Source organism: Barbus barbus (genome assembly GCF_936440315.1).
Source record: "Barbus barbus genome assembly, chromosome: 16".
Classification (NCBI taxonomy): Eukaryota; Metazoa; Chordata; class Actinopteri; order Cypriniformes; family Cyprinidae; genus Barbus; species Barbus barbus.
In genome coordinates, this window is record NC_136744.1 from 15,520,907 (window position 1) to 15,540,929 (window position 20,023).

Genomic DNA, 20,023 nt, shown 5'->3' on the forward strand with positions numbered 1-20,023 from the left:
GGAAACACATGTTAAAAATGCTTCGGAAAAACAGTTACGCTTAAAAAAAATAAAGCATATACATAAACCCAAATAGGAAATAAAACGGTTATTGAAGAAGCATGTGTCCTAAACTCTTGAAACATTGGTGTCTCATATTTTAAAGCAGTCAGTGTAATTTGTATCAAATCAAATCTGCACGTGTGTGATAATATTCAGATGTAACCCCTTTTGTAACCGTTAATGTTTTCATAAGTAACTGTAATTTAATTTTCTCCATAACTGTAACAAATTAGGGGAAAGCGAGGACGAAAGTACCATTTTTCAGAAAAACATAACTTAAAAAGATAATTTTGTGGACAGATATATATTTTTGCTGTGGCCAATAACTCAGAAGTGTGGTCTATTAATACCAGGTGGTATTTTGAAAGACTTCAGTATAATTTCACTTTGAACATAAGTTGCACATTGTTACTTTTGACCCCATCTGTTGGGATGAAAGTAACACAACAATACAAGCTTTATTACATATACCTGACTATGACCTTGTTAATATGTAATTGCAAAAATATTTTCTCCTTTATCTTTGCAAAAAAATATTTCATTCTAAATTACATTCAAAACTTTCCTTTTAAATTTCAGTTTCATCAAATGTTTCAAAACCTGACTGTGCAAACTTGAATTGTTTAGAGGATTTATTAAATTTATTTTTAGAAAACATTTTTAACAGAATGAACAATATGAAAATTTGATTAAATTAGCATAATATAAATTCTCAACAATGTAACAGTAGGCCTTTTCATGTTTCCATCCAGTTGTTTTTATGCATAAATTCAAAATGTGCATAAAAACATCTGGAAACACTGCAAATTCATAGGTGGAAAAGCTATAGGTATGGCTAAAACCTAAATATGACTAAGGTAAATGTGGCATAGCAGCTGCCCTGAGACAGATAGGCCTATGTCCAGAAACGCCCTCTCATGAACATCTGGCTGAATCTTTCTGACCATCACTCTTGGCATATTCTTTTGGTGTAATATAACATAAACATGATTTAAAAAATGATGCTAGACACAGAAAGTCACCATATTAGCATGCAGTGAAAAAAAAAAAATCCCATTGATCCCATTGGTTAATCCCATTGGACAGCGCAGGGAGACCGAGTCAGGTGATTTCCAAGGAAGCGATTCATTCAGTCATCCTCCACAGAGAGGGGAGCCCGCCCAACCCGGATGCACAGAGCGTCTGTGGGGCGGTCAACTGTGGGGTTCAGCCGGGTTTAGTTCGCAGGATTGGGGGTATTTCAGTACCAGAAAGGACGGACAGCTCCCGCGGCGTTCAGCTTTGTTTCCACGCCGCTTCTGAGACCCGCGCCCGCTGCATCTCACCCAGAGGACCGCGACGCAGAGGGGCTCAGTGGAGCAGACTGCATGCCGGATTCGACGCTTTTAAGGAGGTCATTTGCATGCGGAATCTCGCCGGGTGCAGCAGCTCTACGTCGGGACTGAGAAACGATGGCGGAGTGTGGAAGGAGAGGACTGTCGCTCCTCGAGGAAGCGCGATCTCGCTACGAGAGCCTGCAGATTTCCGACGATGTATTTGGGGAGTCGGGAGACGACAGCAGCGAAAACCCCTTTTACAGTACGACGGGAGACTCCAATTCGGATAACTACACGGAAACGAATCCGGTCGATGCCAGAGCAGGTGAAGCGAGGAGTCAGAGCTGCGGTCCCCCCGGATCCGTCTCCAACGGCCAGGCGCAGGAGGAGGGCTGGAGCGACTCGCTACAGGACCTCAGCGTGCCCCACTATCACGACACGCATGGTAAGTTGGTCTAATGAAGAGCGATCCTCGTGTAAATGCAATGTAGCTTCATCATCCTTGAGAGGCCTGCATGCTCGACGAGTAATTAAGCTCACAGATGGGACTCTTTGATGCTACATTGGTTTACTTTGATCTCTCTCATCAGATGGCTCCAACAGATGACACAATTCCTTCAAATATGGATCAGGGGTGATTATTATTAACTGGCTCTTTGAAATCCTGCACATAGCCAGGGGAAGAAAAAATGGGAACTGAGATAGCAGGCCAAATTTGAGGGTTTCAGTCCAGTTAAGGATGCTGCCAGTATCTAATCACTGCCAGACTCAGAGCAGCTGTGATTATGATTATAATTAGCTCTGTATCAGGGCAGGAGGGTCATTTGCATTGGCGGATGAGTAGAGGCTCTCATTTCTGAGAAATTCACACTTTAAAATGGTAAGAGGGCAGCTTTAAGAGGAGACTTAGACTTGGTGTAAATGCTTTCTTATCAAGTGATGTACTATGCACATATTCAGCAAGTGGCCATTAGAGAAAACAAATAAGTAAAGACTTATGAGAATAATGACCAAAAAGTAAACTAAAACCATGCACAAGTTGGCCCAGTAGTTTATTGTAGGATAAAATCCTTAAAATTCATGTCATGCAGTCACCAGTTTGAATTAGTATTCAAGTCGCTGTCAGTGTAGTTGGCTTAATCTCATTTTTAAGGATTTTAATAATGCCTTTCATGCAAAGTGTCACCACATTTTATCCAAGCTCACGACTGAATGACTGTCTAGAATTATGCCATAGACAAACACTCGTTTAGTCATTTTTATGAATTCAGTTTACCTGGTCAATTTTGCATGACTTATCAGTATAAAGATGGTTGCCAGTCAAATGCTTGTGGGTCCATTGCCTACCCAGCAATCTAAACAAATGCAATGAAATGCAAAACAAGTAGGGTATGTTGTTAATGGTTTATTCATTTAACAGTTAAAGATGCTGTGCATGTGTCGGAACAGATTTGGAGAAATTTAGCATTATATCACTTGCTCACCAATGGATCCTCTACAGTGAATGGGTGCCGTCAGAATGAGAGTCCAAACAGCTGATAAAAACATCACAATAATCCAAAAGTAATCCACACCACTCCAGTCCATCAGTTAACGTCTTGTGGCTTTTTTTTTCTTTTTTTGGGGGGGGTGAACTTATACATTAAAGTTTACAATTAAGTGCCAAATGTAAAATATATTGTGATGGCAGTGTTGTTTAGCAGTTTTCCATGTCTCACAAAGTATTAAGTGATGGGTTTTATAGATTCTCTTACTGTGAAATATGAAATGAAATGATTCATGACTGGAGTTTGACTGTTCAATTGTACAAAATATATAAAAATGAATGAATTGGAGAGAAAGAGATGGACTCTTTTTCAATTTCAGCCACACAATATTGAAGGTCTATATTTCTTTCCAAATCCTAGAGATGATAATGTGCCAATTCCAGGCAGACTTGCAAATGCTGTGGTATACATAATGCGCAGGGAATCATGTCTGCCTTAACAAAATGTGTTTTTTTTTCTAGCAAGGATGGTTGAGAGTTTTATGCTATTTTATAATATGTTCTCTAATTGCCATTTAATGGCAGTCTAAATATTGTCATAATCAGGAGTGAAGACTCCTTGGCATCACTTACTGTACAGACCCTGGCCGCTTGACATGTGGATCAATAAACTGATACTAATTTCATGCTTTATTTCACTCAAGTCAAAGTGACCCAAGAGCATCTTTAAATGACGCATGTTTGAGTCTATTTTTAAATGTCACATAAAGGGCTTTCATTGCACAAATATTGGAAATAAAAGAATGATGTTTAATGAACCAAAACATACTGAGAAATACCTTAGAATGCCATGATAAAGTATTAGAAGAAAGTATCCTAATCTGCATGTAATATTTTCTTGTTTTGGTTTGAATGTTTTCCAAATTGAGTAGATGCCGTGCTGTTGATAAATGACACATCATTCTGTCATGGTTGCTCAGAAAGTTCTGTCTGTCACCATGGGGGGAAAATGGGCCATCTGGTTGCTGCCTTTGCTTTGGCACAAGCTGCAAAATGATGCATGAAAGATACAAAAAATGTCACACAACAGACATTTTGAATTTCATGTCATGGGCCATTTAATAAGATGTGACACCTTTGGATACTGATAAACAATGCTTCATCAGAGCGAACTGTCAGTACTGTTTGGATAAGGCAAATATCTGGCACATCACTCTAGCCTGACTGTGATACTTGTATAAGGTCTAGATTATTTAGGTTAACATAACACACTTTGGGTTCTTGCTTACATCCTTCAGACTTTGTGTTAAAGCATGTCTTCTAACATATCTCAAGTAATATGTAGAATTATAGAAAGATAAACCAAGGCACAATAAAGAGCTATAAGCTATCCTTCATTTAGCCTACAACAGATCTTTGTCAAACCCAACAGTTTTGTGACATGATAGTTAAACACAATAGTGAGACACAAAGCTTGGATTGTTTGAGTGCCATGTGGTGTGATTCTGCACCTGCCGTGAGATCTAAAATAATAAGATCGATTTATATCAGCTTGCTTATTTGTATAAAGGAGGTGTAGAGAAGGTACAGGGACTGCTGGTTCTTCTTCTTAATAATTAATCTAGGAAACTATGTGGCACACCAGCAGCTGTTCTCCTGGAAGACTCACTGTAGACACAGAGATAAATAAATACATTTTGATGTTCTACAGAACTACTGGGTGTGGAAAGAAAACCTTTTTTAACACAGCTATCATATAAAATACAGCTGAAGCACTTTAAACATTAATCTTATTTTTTTTAAACCATATTTATTTTATACTTTAATTTAAGCATAGTTTTCTTTCAAATAAAATACAGCAGTATACTGTACATTGGTATATTCACTTCATGCATTTTTTACAAGTGATATAGCCATTATCTGGATTAAGTCATACTCTATTACATAACACTTTGATTTAATATCATAACAGATTTTAAGACAGATACGAACAAATAACAAATTTTTAACTAGTAAGACCAGCATGAAAATAATGAATCTAACTGTTTAAAAATATTTAAAATATGAAAATACAGGTCTATACACACACAAAAAAAGGTTTTGTGTGTGTATAGACCTTGACATAAAATAATTTTGGGAGCTTGAGATGTCTGGCTATATAGCACATTAAACATTTTTTCTTTCAAATTCAATTTGCAATATTTTAAAAATTGTAAAAGGATAATAATGACCAGTTACAATCCCTAAGATACACAGTTTAGCTTATACATTCATAGAAATTATAAGTCCGTGAATGCATTGTGTGTAAGCTACCTATTTTTAGCATACTAGGAAAAATGTTATATAATCAGCAACTTTGTGAAATTTTTCTTGAGATGTTTTCTCTCTCTCTCTCTCTCACACACACTGATCTTCTTTTGTGTGTTTGTTAAGTAGTTTATACTGAAAGGCACAGATGAATGAACATAATACTCTGTACAATGGCCTTTATCCTGGGGGAATGTTTGCATTTGCGTTACAAGCTTCAGAGCCGTAATGGGAGATGACTTACTGGTTTAATTGCAGCTGTTAGGTGGTTAGGTGAAGATGTGTGTCATATATATATATATATATATATGTATATGTATAAATGACTGAATGAACACGTGAGGCTTTGGAAAGCCTGACAGAACCATTTGTTCATGTAAATAACAAAAAAAAAAAAGTGTTTTTCTTCTATTTTCCTCCCAAGACAATTTTTTACAACAGATTTCCTTAAATCAGAATCCTGTACAGTTGTATTGCGCTCAAATCCATTACACACTCTCTTGCTTTGGGGTCACTAGGCCACTGTGGGGCTGAGTAAATGTGGCAAGTGTAGTTGCTGGCCTGTGCTGTGCTTTGGGGTTTCTGTTACTACAAAAAAAAAAAAACGCATAAGGGCAGCATACTTTTGTTTTCGTCTGTTGTTTATGGGTGTTTGCAACATATCAGATATCCCAGCATGCAATGCAGTATACAAGTGTGAGTTTAGATAATTTAAGATCAATAAACCTTCCAATATTCACACTAAGCAACACTGTAAATGTACTTATTTCACAGTGTAAGTTAATGTGCCATGGAACCCATCTGCTATAAAGAGCTGAAGTTAGACTAAGACACTAACATTTTCCTTCTTAGCTGTTTGCTCCATTTATGTGTGGGCTGCTTGGATTGACGAAATGTCCATTAGTGGAAGTGGAGTAAAACATAATAAGGGAACAAATGAAGCTTTTTGTGAGCCACTTTCTACAACTTTTTGTCATTAGCTGATAAGCTCAGCCTCCGAAGCTCAGTGTTGATGTACTATACACTCATTAGCTGTTACTGAATGCTTCCTATTAGGTAGATGGTGATAAGGGTCCTGATAAAAGTCATTAGGTGTTCAACTGTGCATCTAGCACCCAGCCTATTAAGTTAAAGGGATAGTTCACTCCAAAATGAACATTATGTAATAATTTTCATGTTGTTCCAAACCTGTATGACTTCTGTTGAACACAAAAGTTTTTCATTCTATGTACAAAAATAACTAAAATCCCTTCAGTCAAGATAAGTTACTGTGCATTTTCTGACCTTTTTTAGCTATTATTTGTGGAAACCCATTTCTGCCATAGGATTAAAAAGAAAAGAAAAAGTAATTGCAACTATTTTTCTCATAAATATATAAACTCTCAATTCTGAGAAAAAAGTCAGAACTGCAAGTTATAAATGCACCCAATCCAGAGTTTACATCTTGCAATTCAAAGGTTATATCCCACAATTCTGACTTTTCTTTCGCAATTACGAGTTCATATCTCACAATTCAGACTTTTCTTCTAAGAATTGAAATTATAAAGTCACAAATCTGAGTTTATATCTCTCAATTCTGACCTTACTGAATATCTTGAAATTCTGACTTTTTTTTCAGAATTGTGAGATATAATCTCAGAATTGGCAGAAAAAGTCTGAATTGTCAGATAAAATGTCACATTACTAATTTCTTTTCTTTTTTTATCCTAAAACAAGCTTTTGTAACTATCCATAATTATAAGCCCTGAAATGTAACGTCATTATTTGGAAGAAAAACTGACTAAACTGTTTTTATTAAAAACTGTTTTTATTAAAAGATTCTTAGCTCTTCTGTAAATCAGCGGCTCACTGTTTTACATATTTAAACATGTATTATTCAAATCACAGAGATTTCCAACCTCTTTTTTTTATTCAAAATAACTGACTTTGTGAATCATAAAATGATGCAATAACTCTCGCATTATTCTCTGCAATCATCAGAGCAATGGCCTGGTAAAATCATCCCTGGCTAGATAAGAAATTAAAGAATTAAAATACTATTCTGTTAAACCTTCCTTTTATTTTGCAGGTCCGACACAGAAAATGCCGGCCACGGCCATGGACTTCTTCCAGCTGTTTGTCCCTGACAACGTCATTCAGAACATGGTGACCCAGACCAACATGTATGCCAAGAAGTACCAGGAGCGCTTTGGCAGCGATGAAGGATGGACCAATGTAACGCTGGCTGAGATGAAGGCCTTTCTGGGCTACGTTACTTCTACTGGCGTGAACCGTTGCGAGTCAGTGCTGAGTATCTGGAGCAGCGGTTTCTTCAGTAACCGCAGCATCTCGCTTAAGATGAGCCAGGCACGGTTTGAGAAGATCCTCAAGTACTTCCATGTCGTAGCCTTCCGCTCCAGCCAAGGTGGTAATCAGGGCCTCTATAAGATCCAACCCTTCCTGGACTCTCTCCAGCAGAGCTTCGCCTCGTCCTTCAGGCCCTCACAGACACAGGTAAAGATCGGACTTCAATTCAGTGTAGAAATCACTCAATAATCAATCAGCAATAACCAAGATGTTGAAGGTACAAAAAGAAACTGCACAAACTAAATCTTCACATTAACTTTTTGGAAACTAGGACTAGCAAACACATTCAATTTCTGTGCCAGTAGAAAATGGGTTTGGTTCTGCTGTAATTAGGAGAGCCTGGAGTCCCGTCACATGTCCCCATGCTGAGCTTTATGGTGCATTGAGTGGTCTGAAGGATTTTTTTTTATGTCTGCAACTTTTCAGATCTGCTGAATGCAGTACTCAAATTTATATTTTGAATCCTAATTAGTAACATAGACTCAAAATTTTGACCTTTATTCTGTGTACTCTTGTGTAAGTTCCCCAGGTTTCAGTTCTTCATGTATCCAGCTTAGTTTTATTATGTGTCAGGATTGGAACTTTTTCATGAAACAATTTTAATTAAATTATTAATAAATATTTGATTAAATTTATTGATATTTATTATTAAATTCATGTTTTAATAAGGGACATTAATTAAATTTAATTACACTACTGTTCAAAAGTTTGGGGTCAGTAATATTTTTTTGAAAGAAATTAATGCTTTTACTCAGCAAGGATACATTAAATTGATAAAAAGTAACAGTAAAGACATTTATAATGTTAAGACAAAAGATTTCTGTTTCAAATAAATGCTGTCCATTCACTGTAAAAAAATAAATCTGTAAAATAACAGATAAAGTCCTGGCAGCTCATTACACACGACATTATCCATTAATTTTACAGACATTTCTGTTAACTCTAAAACACAATGCAATGAAGTGTAAAATTCAAAATACTGGTAAAACGCCTGTAAAAAAAATTAATACGGAAAAATTCCTTCCTATACAGTATATTGTGCCCTATTTTTAAGATTTCTTTTAGAATGTTCATCAAATAATCATGAAAAAATCTAAATAAATCATGGTTTCAACAAAAATATTAAGCAGCACAACTGTTTTCAGCACTGGTAATAATGAGAAATTTTTCTTGAACAGCAACTCAGTATATTAGAATGATTTCTGAAGGATCATGTAGTAAAGGCTGCTAAAAATTGTTTTAAATTGTAATATTTCACAATATTACAGTTTTTGCTGTATTTTTGATTAAATAAATTCAGCCTGGCATAACAGAGTAAACAGACTTATTTCAAAAACATAAAAAAATCTGACTGATCCCAAACTTTTAAACAGCATACATATACTGATTACTTAATCAAACTAATTGCAATTAATTTAGAGAAAAGCTTCTAAATGAAGACAAACTGACATTACATTCTTGTGACACATTAAATGCATACATTTTTTAAATAATACCCTATATTTAATCAGGGCTTTCCTGTAGCTCAAATGGTAGAGCATGGCGCTAGCAACGCCAAGATCATGGGTTCGATTCCCAGGGAAAGCAAGAGCTGATAAAATGTAAAACTGTAACTTGAATGCAATGTAAGTCGCTTTTGATAAAAGCGTCTGCTAAATGCATAAATGTAATCAAAATTGCTGTAAATAAATATGAAAAACAATGCAGTCAGATATCTGATTCAAAGTGCTATAAGCTTATAGACAGTAATTGCCAATTCTGTTAATCTAATACCCCAAATCTCACTTTAAATGTAGTCTTCTGTTAGATAAAATAACAATAATCATGCGCTCATTGTGTCAGACATTCAGATGTCAGGCTAACATCGAGGAGTTTACTGTTAAATGACAAGAAGACTTCAAAATGAGCACAGCTGTGCCAAGTAAGCCATTTCAACAACCTCCTACATTTGTTCTGTTTTTTCTCTCTCTCTCTCTCTTTTCATTTGGAAAATGAGTTTGGATTCACTGATCTGGGTTTCTGCTTTCAGATAGGGGACATAAAATTGGAACTGAGCTGTGAGAAGTAATCTTGAAATACGGGCTAGAATCTGAGCAGTCCATTATTCAGCAAAAGTGAAACACATTTATTACATTCGGTCAAATTAAAGGCCTGATATACAATTAGAATAATTTGTGCTTCCTGACTCAAGACATTGTTTCTCAAACAGTAGGAATAATTCACAGAGTATAATCCATCTCAGCACATTCATCTTTTAAACAGCCATCAGGGATTTCTTTTAGTAACTAGCTTTTGGTATATTAATCCCCCTTAGAATGTGAGAATACACTAGAAAATACATATATATATATTGATTGTGTAATTTAGTATGAGGGGAAAGTGTGACATATAGCTAGGAAAATTAAATTAAACTGAAATTTCCTTTGAGAAAAGTAATTCTTCTTTGTGCTGACGATTTGGTGCTAATTGAGGTCCTTTGAAAACCCCATTAATTACTGTTCCTACTCAAGTGCTTTTGAGATATTTATAGGTCCTTTCAGTACTTCAAGTAAAATTAATAATCTGCCATGGTGGAAATTTTAGGTTGTCAACTTCTACATTCACAATTTTTTCATGTTAAAGGGATAGTTTACTCAAAAAAAACAAAAAAAAAGTAGTATTCCTCATTTAAGTAACCAGCATTTTAGCTTAGAATTTCTACCAATAGGATCAGCTTCAGCTCCTAAATCAAAGATTTGTGTTAAAGAGGCCTTGTGTGACCCATCTCGCCTGCCATGAGTAAACTAAACACCATCTGCGTCTCTCAGCTCTCCCAGTGCCATGGTTATATCACCTTGACAATGTGTGCCATCCAGCCCACTTTGACTGCCACAGTGTGGGTTTGGTTCGTATCCCCTACTGGCAAACAATAAGGCATTCAGCACAGCCACACATGCCTCACTTAACTACTTCAGCTCTGACAGAGGGTTTACTGAGTCAAACACTACTTATTATGATATAGTGAACGTAGCTGGTTAGTTTTAACAGATCTATCAAACCTGACTTGATAAGCCAACATCTTTTCACAAGATCTTCATCAAGATTTCAGCGTGTATCTCCTGCAGGGAACATAAAAAGCTTGAAAAGCCACTTTACATTGACAAATGGTGCGTTTGAAATGTTATCATGGTGGAGTTTTCAAATGAGACTTGCTGCTTTCCCTCAGGTCCTCCATGAGCCCTTGATTGATGAGGACCCCGTGTTCATTACCACATGTACAGAGAGGGAGCTGCGCAAGAGGAAGAAGAGAAAGTTCAGCCTGTGGGTGCGACAGTGCAGCTCCACTGGTTTCATCTGTCAGGTGAGTGCACACCGCTGGAGGATATCACCCAAAAATGTATCAACTGCCCCAAGATGTTACATCACATTGTTTTTAATGAGAAAGTATCAAAATATCGAAAATATTTTGTTACTCTGTTGCCACAAACAAAGCAATTTTACACAATTCTCTGCTATTTGTTAACACAAATAAATTAGACTACAGAGAAGCACATTACCAGATGGAATCAATAAAATATCATTTATAGAGTCAACAAAGAAAAAGAAAGGGTCTGTAAGATTTTTTATGTTTTTGAAATAAATCTCTTATGCTCACCAAGGCTAGAGTTCTGTGATCAAAATACAGTAATATTGTGAAAAATATTTCAATTTAAAGATTACTCCAGTCTTCAGTATCACATGATCCTTCAGAAATTATTCTAATATGTTTATTTGCTGCTCAAAAAACGTTTCTTTATTATTAAAACATTTTTGTGGAAACTGATACAATGTTTCAGGATACTTTGATGAATTAAAAAAATCAAAAGAACAGCATTTATTTGAAATAGAAATCTTTTCTAACATTATAAATGTTTTTTACTGACACTTTTGTTTAATTTCATGCATCTCTGAATAAAAGCATTCATTTCTTTAAAAACCATACTCGTCACCTCAAACTTTATGGTGAATTTTGAAGTATATTTAAGAAAGATTAGATTGATTATTAGATCATGAAAAGAGGGCATCACATATCAGAATGCCAAATCATTCACCCTAATATAATGAATTTTTTTAAATAATTTTTTTCTGAATGGAAAGTAAATAATGTCAATTTTGATTTAATGTTTAAGCAGCTTTAAACACTGTGTTTGTTTCTCACCAGATTTATGTCCATCTAAAGGAGGGTCCAGGTCCAGATGGTTTGGACACGCTGAAAAACAAACCCCAGCTTCACAGTCTGGTGGCCAAGCAGCTCTGTCAGAATCTGGCTGGCCGTAATGCAATCATCTTCACTGGTCCAAGCATCACAAGTCTAAACTTGTTTCAGGAATTTGAGAAACAGGGTAGGTGCTGTAACTCATCTGTAAGTTCCTTGCATCCTTATCTGCTCTACTTTTCTCAGTGAATTCTGCCTTTGCTTCTTTTTTTCCTTCTCTTTAATCTTCTCTCCATCTGATGTTCCTCATCCCCTGCAGTTTTTAATTACACGGTGACAGCATCCTGTGGCAAGGAATAAATGGAGAGAGTGAGAGGAAGTTGACCTTGAGTTCTCACAGCAAACGCGTGTTTCATACTCAAAGATTATTTGAAAGCCTCCAGCTGGGCAGCAAGGAGTGAATGTTAACACAGCTAGAGTGGATTAGGCTGGTGGCTAGCTACATTTGAATCAAAACCTTTTACATTATTAAAGAACTAGCTCTTGAATGTCATGTAGAATTTATATATCAGCTTCATACATAGCCTTATTCAGCCTCATAAAGTACTGTTCTGTAGTATTTAGGGAGTAATTAACTAAAAGTAGTGACTTTGTTTTCAATAGCGTGACGGTAGCTCAGCTGTTTTAAAAGCAGTGTAGCTTTTTTCAAACTTAACGTAAAACGTTATGTAAATGAAAAATGTTTTTTTTTTATATCACGATTGCATGATTGCAACACGATTAAGAGCCACAGCAAAGTAAATCTTTTATTTTAGGGGGAAAAAAAATATTTCTGTAGAATTGTCATAGTGGGATGCAAGCAAACACGTCATACAACATGTCTGATTAATAAACAAATTACTATTGAAAAAATACTATTATGAGTCAGTTCTTTTGATGAATAAGTCTATAAGAATACTATAAGAGACAAGTTGTTTGATTTGAATAAGTCCAAGGAATCCTTCGCTGAGCTGAATCCAGCAGAGCAGTTCACCATTACAAACACAAATGCTGAAAAACAAACAAGCTCAAATACTTGAGCAAAACAAATTGCTGACAAATGGACTATTATTCATATCAAGAGCAAACAGGATATATCACTCGGCTGAACAACATATGTCCAGTTCAGTGAATGGGTTTGTTCAAACTCAGAGAGTTCATGTAAAGCAGTGACTTTTGATGGTTTTTACATAGTTTTTCTTTTGGTTACTTAGACCTTATCACTGTTTATAGCTGGTTTTCTAATTTTATCTTTGTTATTTAGCATAATTATCTTATCTATTTTAATGCTATCATCATAACTAATTCTTCTCTGTGCAAATACTTTTTATTTCATACAAATATATACAGTGTTTAAAAAAGATAGTGCCCTTCTAAATAGCTTCAATGTAGTTTGCTACTTTTCACTTAGTAGTTGTAGTGAAGGAAACTAATTTCAAAGAGTACTTTAACTGCTTTTAATTAAGAGGATCTTGTATCATGACAGTTTTAGAGCAGCTTCCCCAAAACTGCTGTTCTGGTATTTTTGCCCCAGCTGTTCCATTCAGTTCACACAGCATCAAGGTCCACAGATTTCATCCAGTTGTGTGATGAGGAATCTCCTGTAGCGTTATTTTAGTATCACTGAAATACTAATGTAAGTTTATATATACACACTGCTGGGCTAAATACTACCCAGTGCTGGGTGAAATATGGACAAACCCAGCAATTGGGTTGTTTAGACTCAGCGGTTGGGTTACTACCCAGAAGGTTGGGTTAAAGATTTAACCCAACCGCTGGGTCAAAACAACCCAATTCCTGGGTTTGTCCATATTTCACCCAGCACTGGGTTGTATTTAGCCCGGCATTTTTTTGTGTATATTTTAAATTAGTTAAAATTTATTTTAAAGTTTTCGTCATTTTATTAGTTTTTTATATCTATACAGTTTTTATTCATTTTTATTTTATAATTATTATTTATTTTAGTTTTAAGGACATTTGACAGCACTTTGTTCATTGCGTAAGTATATACACTCTAAAAAATGCTGGGTTAAATACATCCCAGCACTGGGTAAAATAAGGACAAACCCAGCGATTGGGTTGTTTTCAACCATAACCCAACCTTCTGGGCAGTAACCCAACCGCTGAGTCTAAACAACCCAAAATCTTAAAGGAAAGATTAGTTTCACCATTTTCCCATTTCCCATGCAGGGAGGATGAATAATCATCATATCTCAGATCTCATATCAGATTTCAAGGTCAAGTTCAGATAGGCTGCAGCATCTGGCAGTGCTGTGGACAAGACATCTGCTCACAGCTTTACAGATCATACACGCAGGGGTCTATTCATGTGACCTCTATTCATCCTATCAGCATTCAAATGTGAACACTTGTTTTGCCATACACTGAATGTTCAGGCTAAATATTCATTCTCAGCCAGCTCCAGAGATGGATCATTAATTTTATTTCTGTACTATGTTCCTTCTCCTGCAGGCATCTACTGCTGCGGGTTGCTGAGCACCAGGAAGAGCGATTGTACAGGTCTTCCTCAGTCTATGCTGATCAATGCCGAGGCTCCACAGCAACGTGGCCAGTCTCACATTAAGATGAGAGGCAATATGTCCATAATCAACTGGTACAACAAAGGCAGCTTCAGGTTCCTCACTAATGCCTACTCTCCCACTAAAGAAGGTAAAATAAAAGGAAACATGCAAACTACAAATGACACTCGCAAGCTGCATCAAAGCACCTCCCAGAGAGCGTTTTCACTATAGCAGTGCAAGCTTAGATTACTTTTACGCTGATGTTTGTGGATTAAGTGGATATTGTGCACATCATAGGATTATAAAAGGCAAAGCCTCGTCGAATTGCATTGGTCTTTTTTTTTTCTTTGATAAGCTTTGATCCATTCTGACAGCAGCTTCACATGAGAAATGTCGGTAGCACTTTATTTTACAGTACGTGTACTTCCCTGGTACATATATGTTAAATATATTGAACCTACAGGCAATTGAGTGGTAACACAAAGTACTTACCTGAAGTGTATGTACATGGTAACGAATCAATATATATATTTTTATCACTTCCATCATCTTATTCTCTTTTTTTTCTATTACAATCCTATCAAAAAGCAAATATATGCATGAAGTGTTCAAAGCACATTCACAAAAAGTATATCTAGCTATATCTATATGGTAAACAAATAACATTGCTCCTGGTTTATGAGGTCAGGCAAAAGGGAGATTAAATTATGACTTTTATTTCATTCTCTTGAATCTGAAATAATCCGTTTATATGGTAAAAGCTTTTTCTGCTCCTCTTTGAGAGCAGGTGTTGCTTTTGATTAATGGGCCTAAACAGTTTCAATGAAAACTCTGTGCTAAAGCTCTGCCAAGTTTTCTATACATAACCTGAACTAAAACTCAGTTTTAATTCCCACCAGTATTCAGCCTCAACTTTCAAAGTGCACAATCTATAAAAATACTTTCAGTGCTTTTCCCCATAGTCTTTAGGACTCAAAATAACCCATTTTAAATTTCAAAAAGTGCCAGCATTGTAATTTACATGCCACAAGCACTCCTGAGGAAGGCAGTAGATTGTGCTCTAATGAGCAGTAGATTACTACTGAATGAAACAAATGGCAGTTATTTGTACGCTGACAATATCAGAGGGTTCATAATGGTACAGATCTAATGACTGGGACTTCTTACTGATTATGTTTCAGTGACATCATGTTTTTGATTCTAATTTAATTAATTAATTAATGTGACTCAGATTAAAAATTTAGAAGATGATGCATGGGTTATATGATGAGTGATTACACAGAAAGGACACCTACAAAGGTCGTGTGCCATTCAAACTTGAACAGAGAATGCCTTTATTTTCTAATCCAGGTTGCACACAGAATGCAGAACTGTAATTTGAGTGTGAATGTAAGAAAGTAGAAATAAAATGACTTGAAATATTAAAGAAATCCAACTGTAATTTTTAGTAAACACGTTAAATGTTGACTTGATAAAACCTCGTTTGGAAGTTTAAAAAAACTTGGTATGCTGGTTTGTAAAGCCAAAACAGCACTATAAATAAAGTTATTGTCTCCCAAAAGAAATGATAGACTCTGAACAGCCTAAAAAGTCCTCAGTAATTCCAATCGCACTCACGGGGTAATACATTTGCATAATGCCTGCCTATGTTCTATGTTGGCCGTCCGTGAACAATTTGACCCACCCTCAAACATTGTATCTTGTTTGTGTGGTAAACATCATGTCGAGAAGACATTGTGAAAGTAAATTTTTTCGCTGCAAAGAATCAGTGGTTAAAATAAATTTCTCTTTTGTACAACAGCAGTACAACCCCAATCTTTTTTTTTTAAATTCCCGTCATTTTACTGACAACTGCTTCTCTAAATTCGGACAGTTCAACAAGGGATTCACAAATGCTTGCTCTTGAAAGATGGCTCAGTCCCCAGTTTATTTGTTATAGCTGGCTCCACTGAATCATAACCTGTAAGTATGATATATAATAGATGTTTATATTTTCTATAGAGCATTTAAAATACATAACTATTGCAATAGGTGTATCGTTACCAGCACGTACTCGGTAGACCGATCACAACAGACTGGGCTATCAGACCAATCAGTGCAGAGTAGGCTCATGGAAAGGAGGGGTTAAGAGAGAATGAATCTTAGAACGAATCGTTTGAGAATCGTTGGAAAATGAGGTGATATTTGAGAAAACAAAAGCGTATTTTGCATGCATGTAGACCTATTGTAGGAGACTCAATAAAACAATATTATGAACCTTAAAAATAGCATAATAGGGACACTTTAAAATCTACATTTATGCTTATGATCAGTAAAAGCATGATTTTTATGCTACTAGCAAACAGAAGATCTCATTGCTAAGTGCAGCAGAAAACTGAACAGTCTTTCCTTACTGTCAGATATTAAATCCTCTTGTCTGCTGACTGTGATTTACATTTCTGCCCGGATTGTCCTAGGGGTGATCATTAAGAGGAAGAGTGGAGAAATCCCATGTCCCCTTGCTGTGGAGGCCTTTGCTGCACACCTGAGTTACATCTGCAAATACGATGACAAGTACAGCAAGTGAGTTTGTCCAATTAAGTCTGTTTTACAATGAAACTTTAGGACATGCATTTTATAGTTCACTCAACTCGTGTGTTTCCAACTAGGTACTTCATTTTCCACAAGCCTAATAAGACCTGGCAGCAGGTGTTTTGGCTGACCATCAGCATCGCCATCAACAATGCCTATATTCTTTACAAGATGTCAGATGCCTACCACGTCAAGCGCTACAGCCGGGCGCAGTTCGGCGAGAGGCTGGTCAAGGAGCTTCTGGATATGGACGACTGCTCACCCACTCAGTGAAAGAAACCGCATGCTGTCTCTAACCCACCCGTGACAACCTACTCATAATAACATACTCAAATACACTAGCATTCTGCACTTCAGGGTCATTTTGAACAAACAAACCCTATACATAATGCAAAACGTGTGCCAAGTTTGGCTGAAAAGGGAAGTTTTCCATCTAAACTCATTTAACACCCCATTTGGCCAATTGATACTACAGGACTGATGTACATATGTCACTGTAACACTTGTTGCATGAGAAACATGAAAATGTGCCCTTTGTAGATGTGCAATGATTTTTATCCAGAGTTCCAGTAATAGTGTTGACGTAGTTTTGAACCCCGAGGTACATGTTTTGTGAATTCTGTTTGTGAGCAGCATATCCAACATTCAGCACTGATAAATATACTGTATATACTCTGTGATTGAGGTGTTTTATCAGCAAAACCAGAATGTAATGCAATTCACACGTTAGATCACAGAACATCGTAGATGTTGTCCCAAAAATCTGGGCTTTTTTCTATTTTATATCCCTTAATATTTATGATCTTTATGACTCTTTTTTTTTTTTTAAAAGGCAGCAACATTAGTGACGCAGATGATGTATAATGCCACACAGACACCAAAACTGGAGGTGAAATGTGGTAAAACTACTATGCTTTACCAATCTTTTTTGCACTCGGAAGTTGTGGTCAAGATTCTCAAAAGTCTAATGATCCCAAATTAGATTTTAACATAACTAACTCCTTTGTCTGCCTTTCATTAATATCCATATCGTTTTGTCAATTAAATTATAATGAATATACAGTAGGAAAAGGCCCAATATACAGTAGTATACCAAAAATAATGTAAATATATAAATAACTTATTAGAAATAATATTTTTATTATGTGTAATTTAAACTGATTATCTAGGGGCGTTGATGTATTTGCAAATTAATAAAAAAAAAAATGAAGGAAATTACAAAAGACTTTAACTAGAATGTCTTTCTACCTGTAAGCGGGTGGATTTATGTGGTTGTTCACTGTTCCAGAATCTATCAAAAGATCAATTCTCCATGTTGCTATATTGCAACCGTAGTAATGACAGTACAGTTGCAGCCCATGGCATAATTCGTCCCTTCAAAGAACCGAAGCAGATTCATTTCCCTCAGGTAATATATTTTTTGTCAAACATCTCCCACTGTTATATTCATGACCACAGTAAGGGACAGACGTACTATTGTGAGTGAATTTGTCTCCGATTTACCAGACATGCTTCTTATTTACTGTGCCATCACCTGCTGTTTTTCTTTGTACTGAGTGAAACGCTGCATACTAACAAGGATGTTTACTACTGAACATCACTTAAAACATTCTTTTAAAGCTTCATAATCAGTCTATACAAATCTGTACAAAAAGCCTACTTTGTAATGTCAGCTGGAGTTATTCACAATATATATGCCATATTTTATACCTGCATCTCTTTTAAATCAAGACAAAAGCAATGTTGTATTATATAGGTGTTCTCATAAACATGATTTTTTTTTTTTTTTTGTGATGAATGTTGCAAACATTTGATTTCACTTCATTGTAATATTTTTGTACTTATCTACATAGTCAATATACTAACAAATACATTTCAGGCGATAACTGCCACCTATGCTTATCTTATATAAATGGCAACAGATGATTTTGAGATTGTATGTGTTTTTCAGATCATCGTTTGGGTTCAATCTGCACTTCAGTGGGAATTATTTAATTATTTTAATCAGGCAGACAGTCAACTGTAACGGCGTTAGAGAGGTGTTTGACCTTATCAAGGGTGACCTCAGGGTTTTGTAACTACAACATCTACTGTAGTGCAATATAACGTAGGAGATCGGACCGGGTGCTATGAACATCTCTGCCAAGAACATAATCTGTAAACCAGAAAATGGTCGGCATGACCAAGACTTTAATTAAAGCTCTTGCTGGTGCAGAACATTAGAATAAAACCCTTCCAATAAAGGCTTTTGCTCTGGCCGCTAACATTGTAGGATATACTTAAGGGCGAGCTTCGTGTGGCATGACAGCAGGTAAAAATAAACTGTCCTTTTAATAATAACACAGCTATGACAACTATGTAATCTCATTTACTGGACCAAATTCCTCAATATCTGGTCAATTTAACAAGAACCCAGTGTTGGACGTATCTATTTGATGTAATAATGCTTGGTGTTCCTTCAACTTGTCTTCTCACTGTGAATGTAGAAATGATTCCGCTGTATGTGAGAGTATCTGTGTTACGTGTAATGTTCACCCTCACTGTATGTCCAGTTATCAAACTGACCTGTGCTTCACCTCCCTGCCTCTATGTGAGTTTACACCAATTTGCACACTAATAAATGTTGTTTATACATACTTTTTCCCCTACAGTAATTGGTTGCAACGTTCATTGCGCTATTCCTAGAATCTCACAGACTTTTCCAGGTCACATTTTCCATTAAATATAAAAATGGATAAATATAGAAATACATTAATATTGTTGAAGTATTAATAAATAAATGTAATAATTTATTCATGAATTAATAATAATGTAAATAAATACTAAATAAAAAATTTAGTTACAGAATTAATACTATTAGAACCCTTATAACATTTTTCTTTGCATTGACATTTTCAGGACGTGTGCACATTCTGTCCCCAAATTCTCATATATATATATGATTAATTGTTGGTACCCTTGGTAAATATGATCAAAGGTGGCTGTGAAAATAAATGTGCATTGTTAATTCTTATTTTTTTTTTTTTTTAAATCTCAAAAATCTAAGCTTTCATTGGAGAATTAGAATTTAAAATGGGGGGAAATATCATTATGAAATAAGTTTTTTTCTCAAATACATGTTGGACATTATTACTGGTACCCCAAGAAATTCTTATGAGTAAAATATATATGAAATATATTCCCATTCATATTCACAATTTTGAGCACACCGGCGTGATTA

General features: G+C 35.8%; 1 protein-coding gene across 1 annotated transcript; it reads left to right on the forward strand.

Moving 5' to 3' along the window:
• Nucleotides 1–1,486: 1,486 nt before the first annotated feature.
• On the forward strand, nt 1,487–17,076 carry LOC306882138 (piggyBac transposable element-derived protein 5-like; the record flags this gene model as incomplete). Its single annotated transcript, XM_079436621.1, has 7 exons — nt 1,487–1,803; nt 7,220–7,644; nt 10,703–10,837; nt 11,678–11,858; nt 14,183–14,380; nt 16,689–16,794; nt 16,881–17,076. The coding sequence occupies exons 1-7, from the start codon at nt 1,494–1,496 to the stop codon at nt 17,074–17,076; spliced, it is 1,551 nt and encodes a 516-aa protein (XP_079292747.1). The 5' UTR covers nt 1,487–1,493.
• Between the last annotated feature and the right edge of the window lie 2,947 nt (nt 17,077–20,023).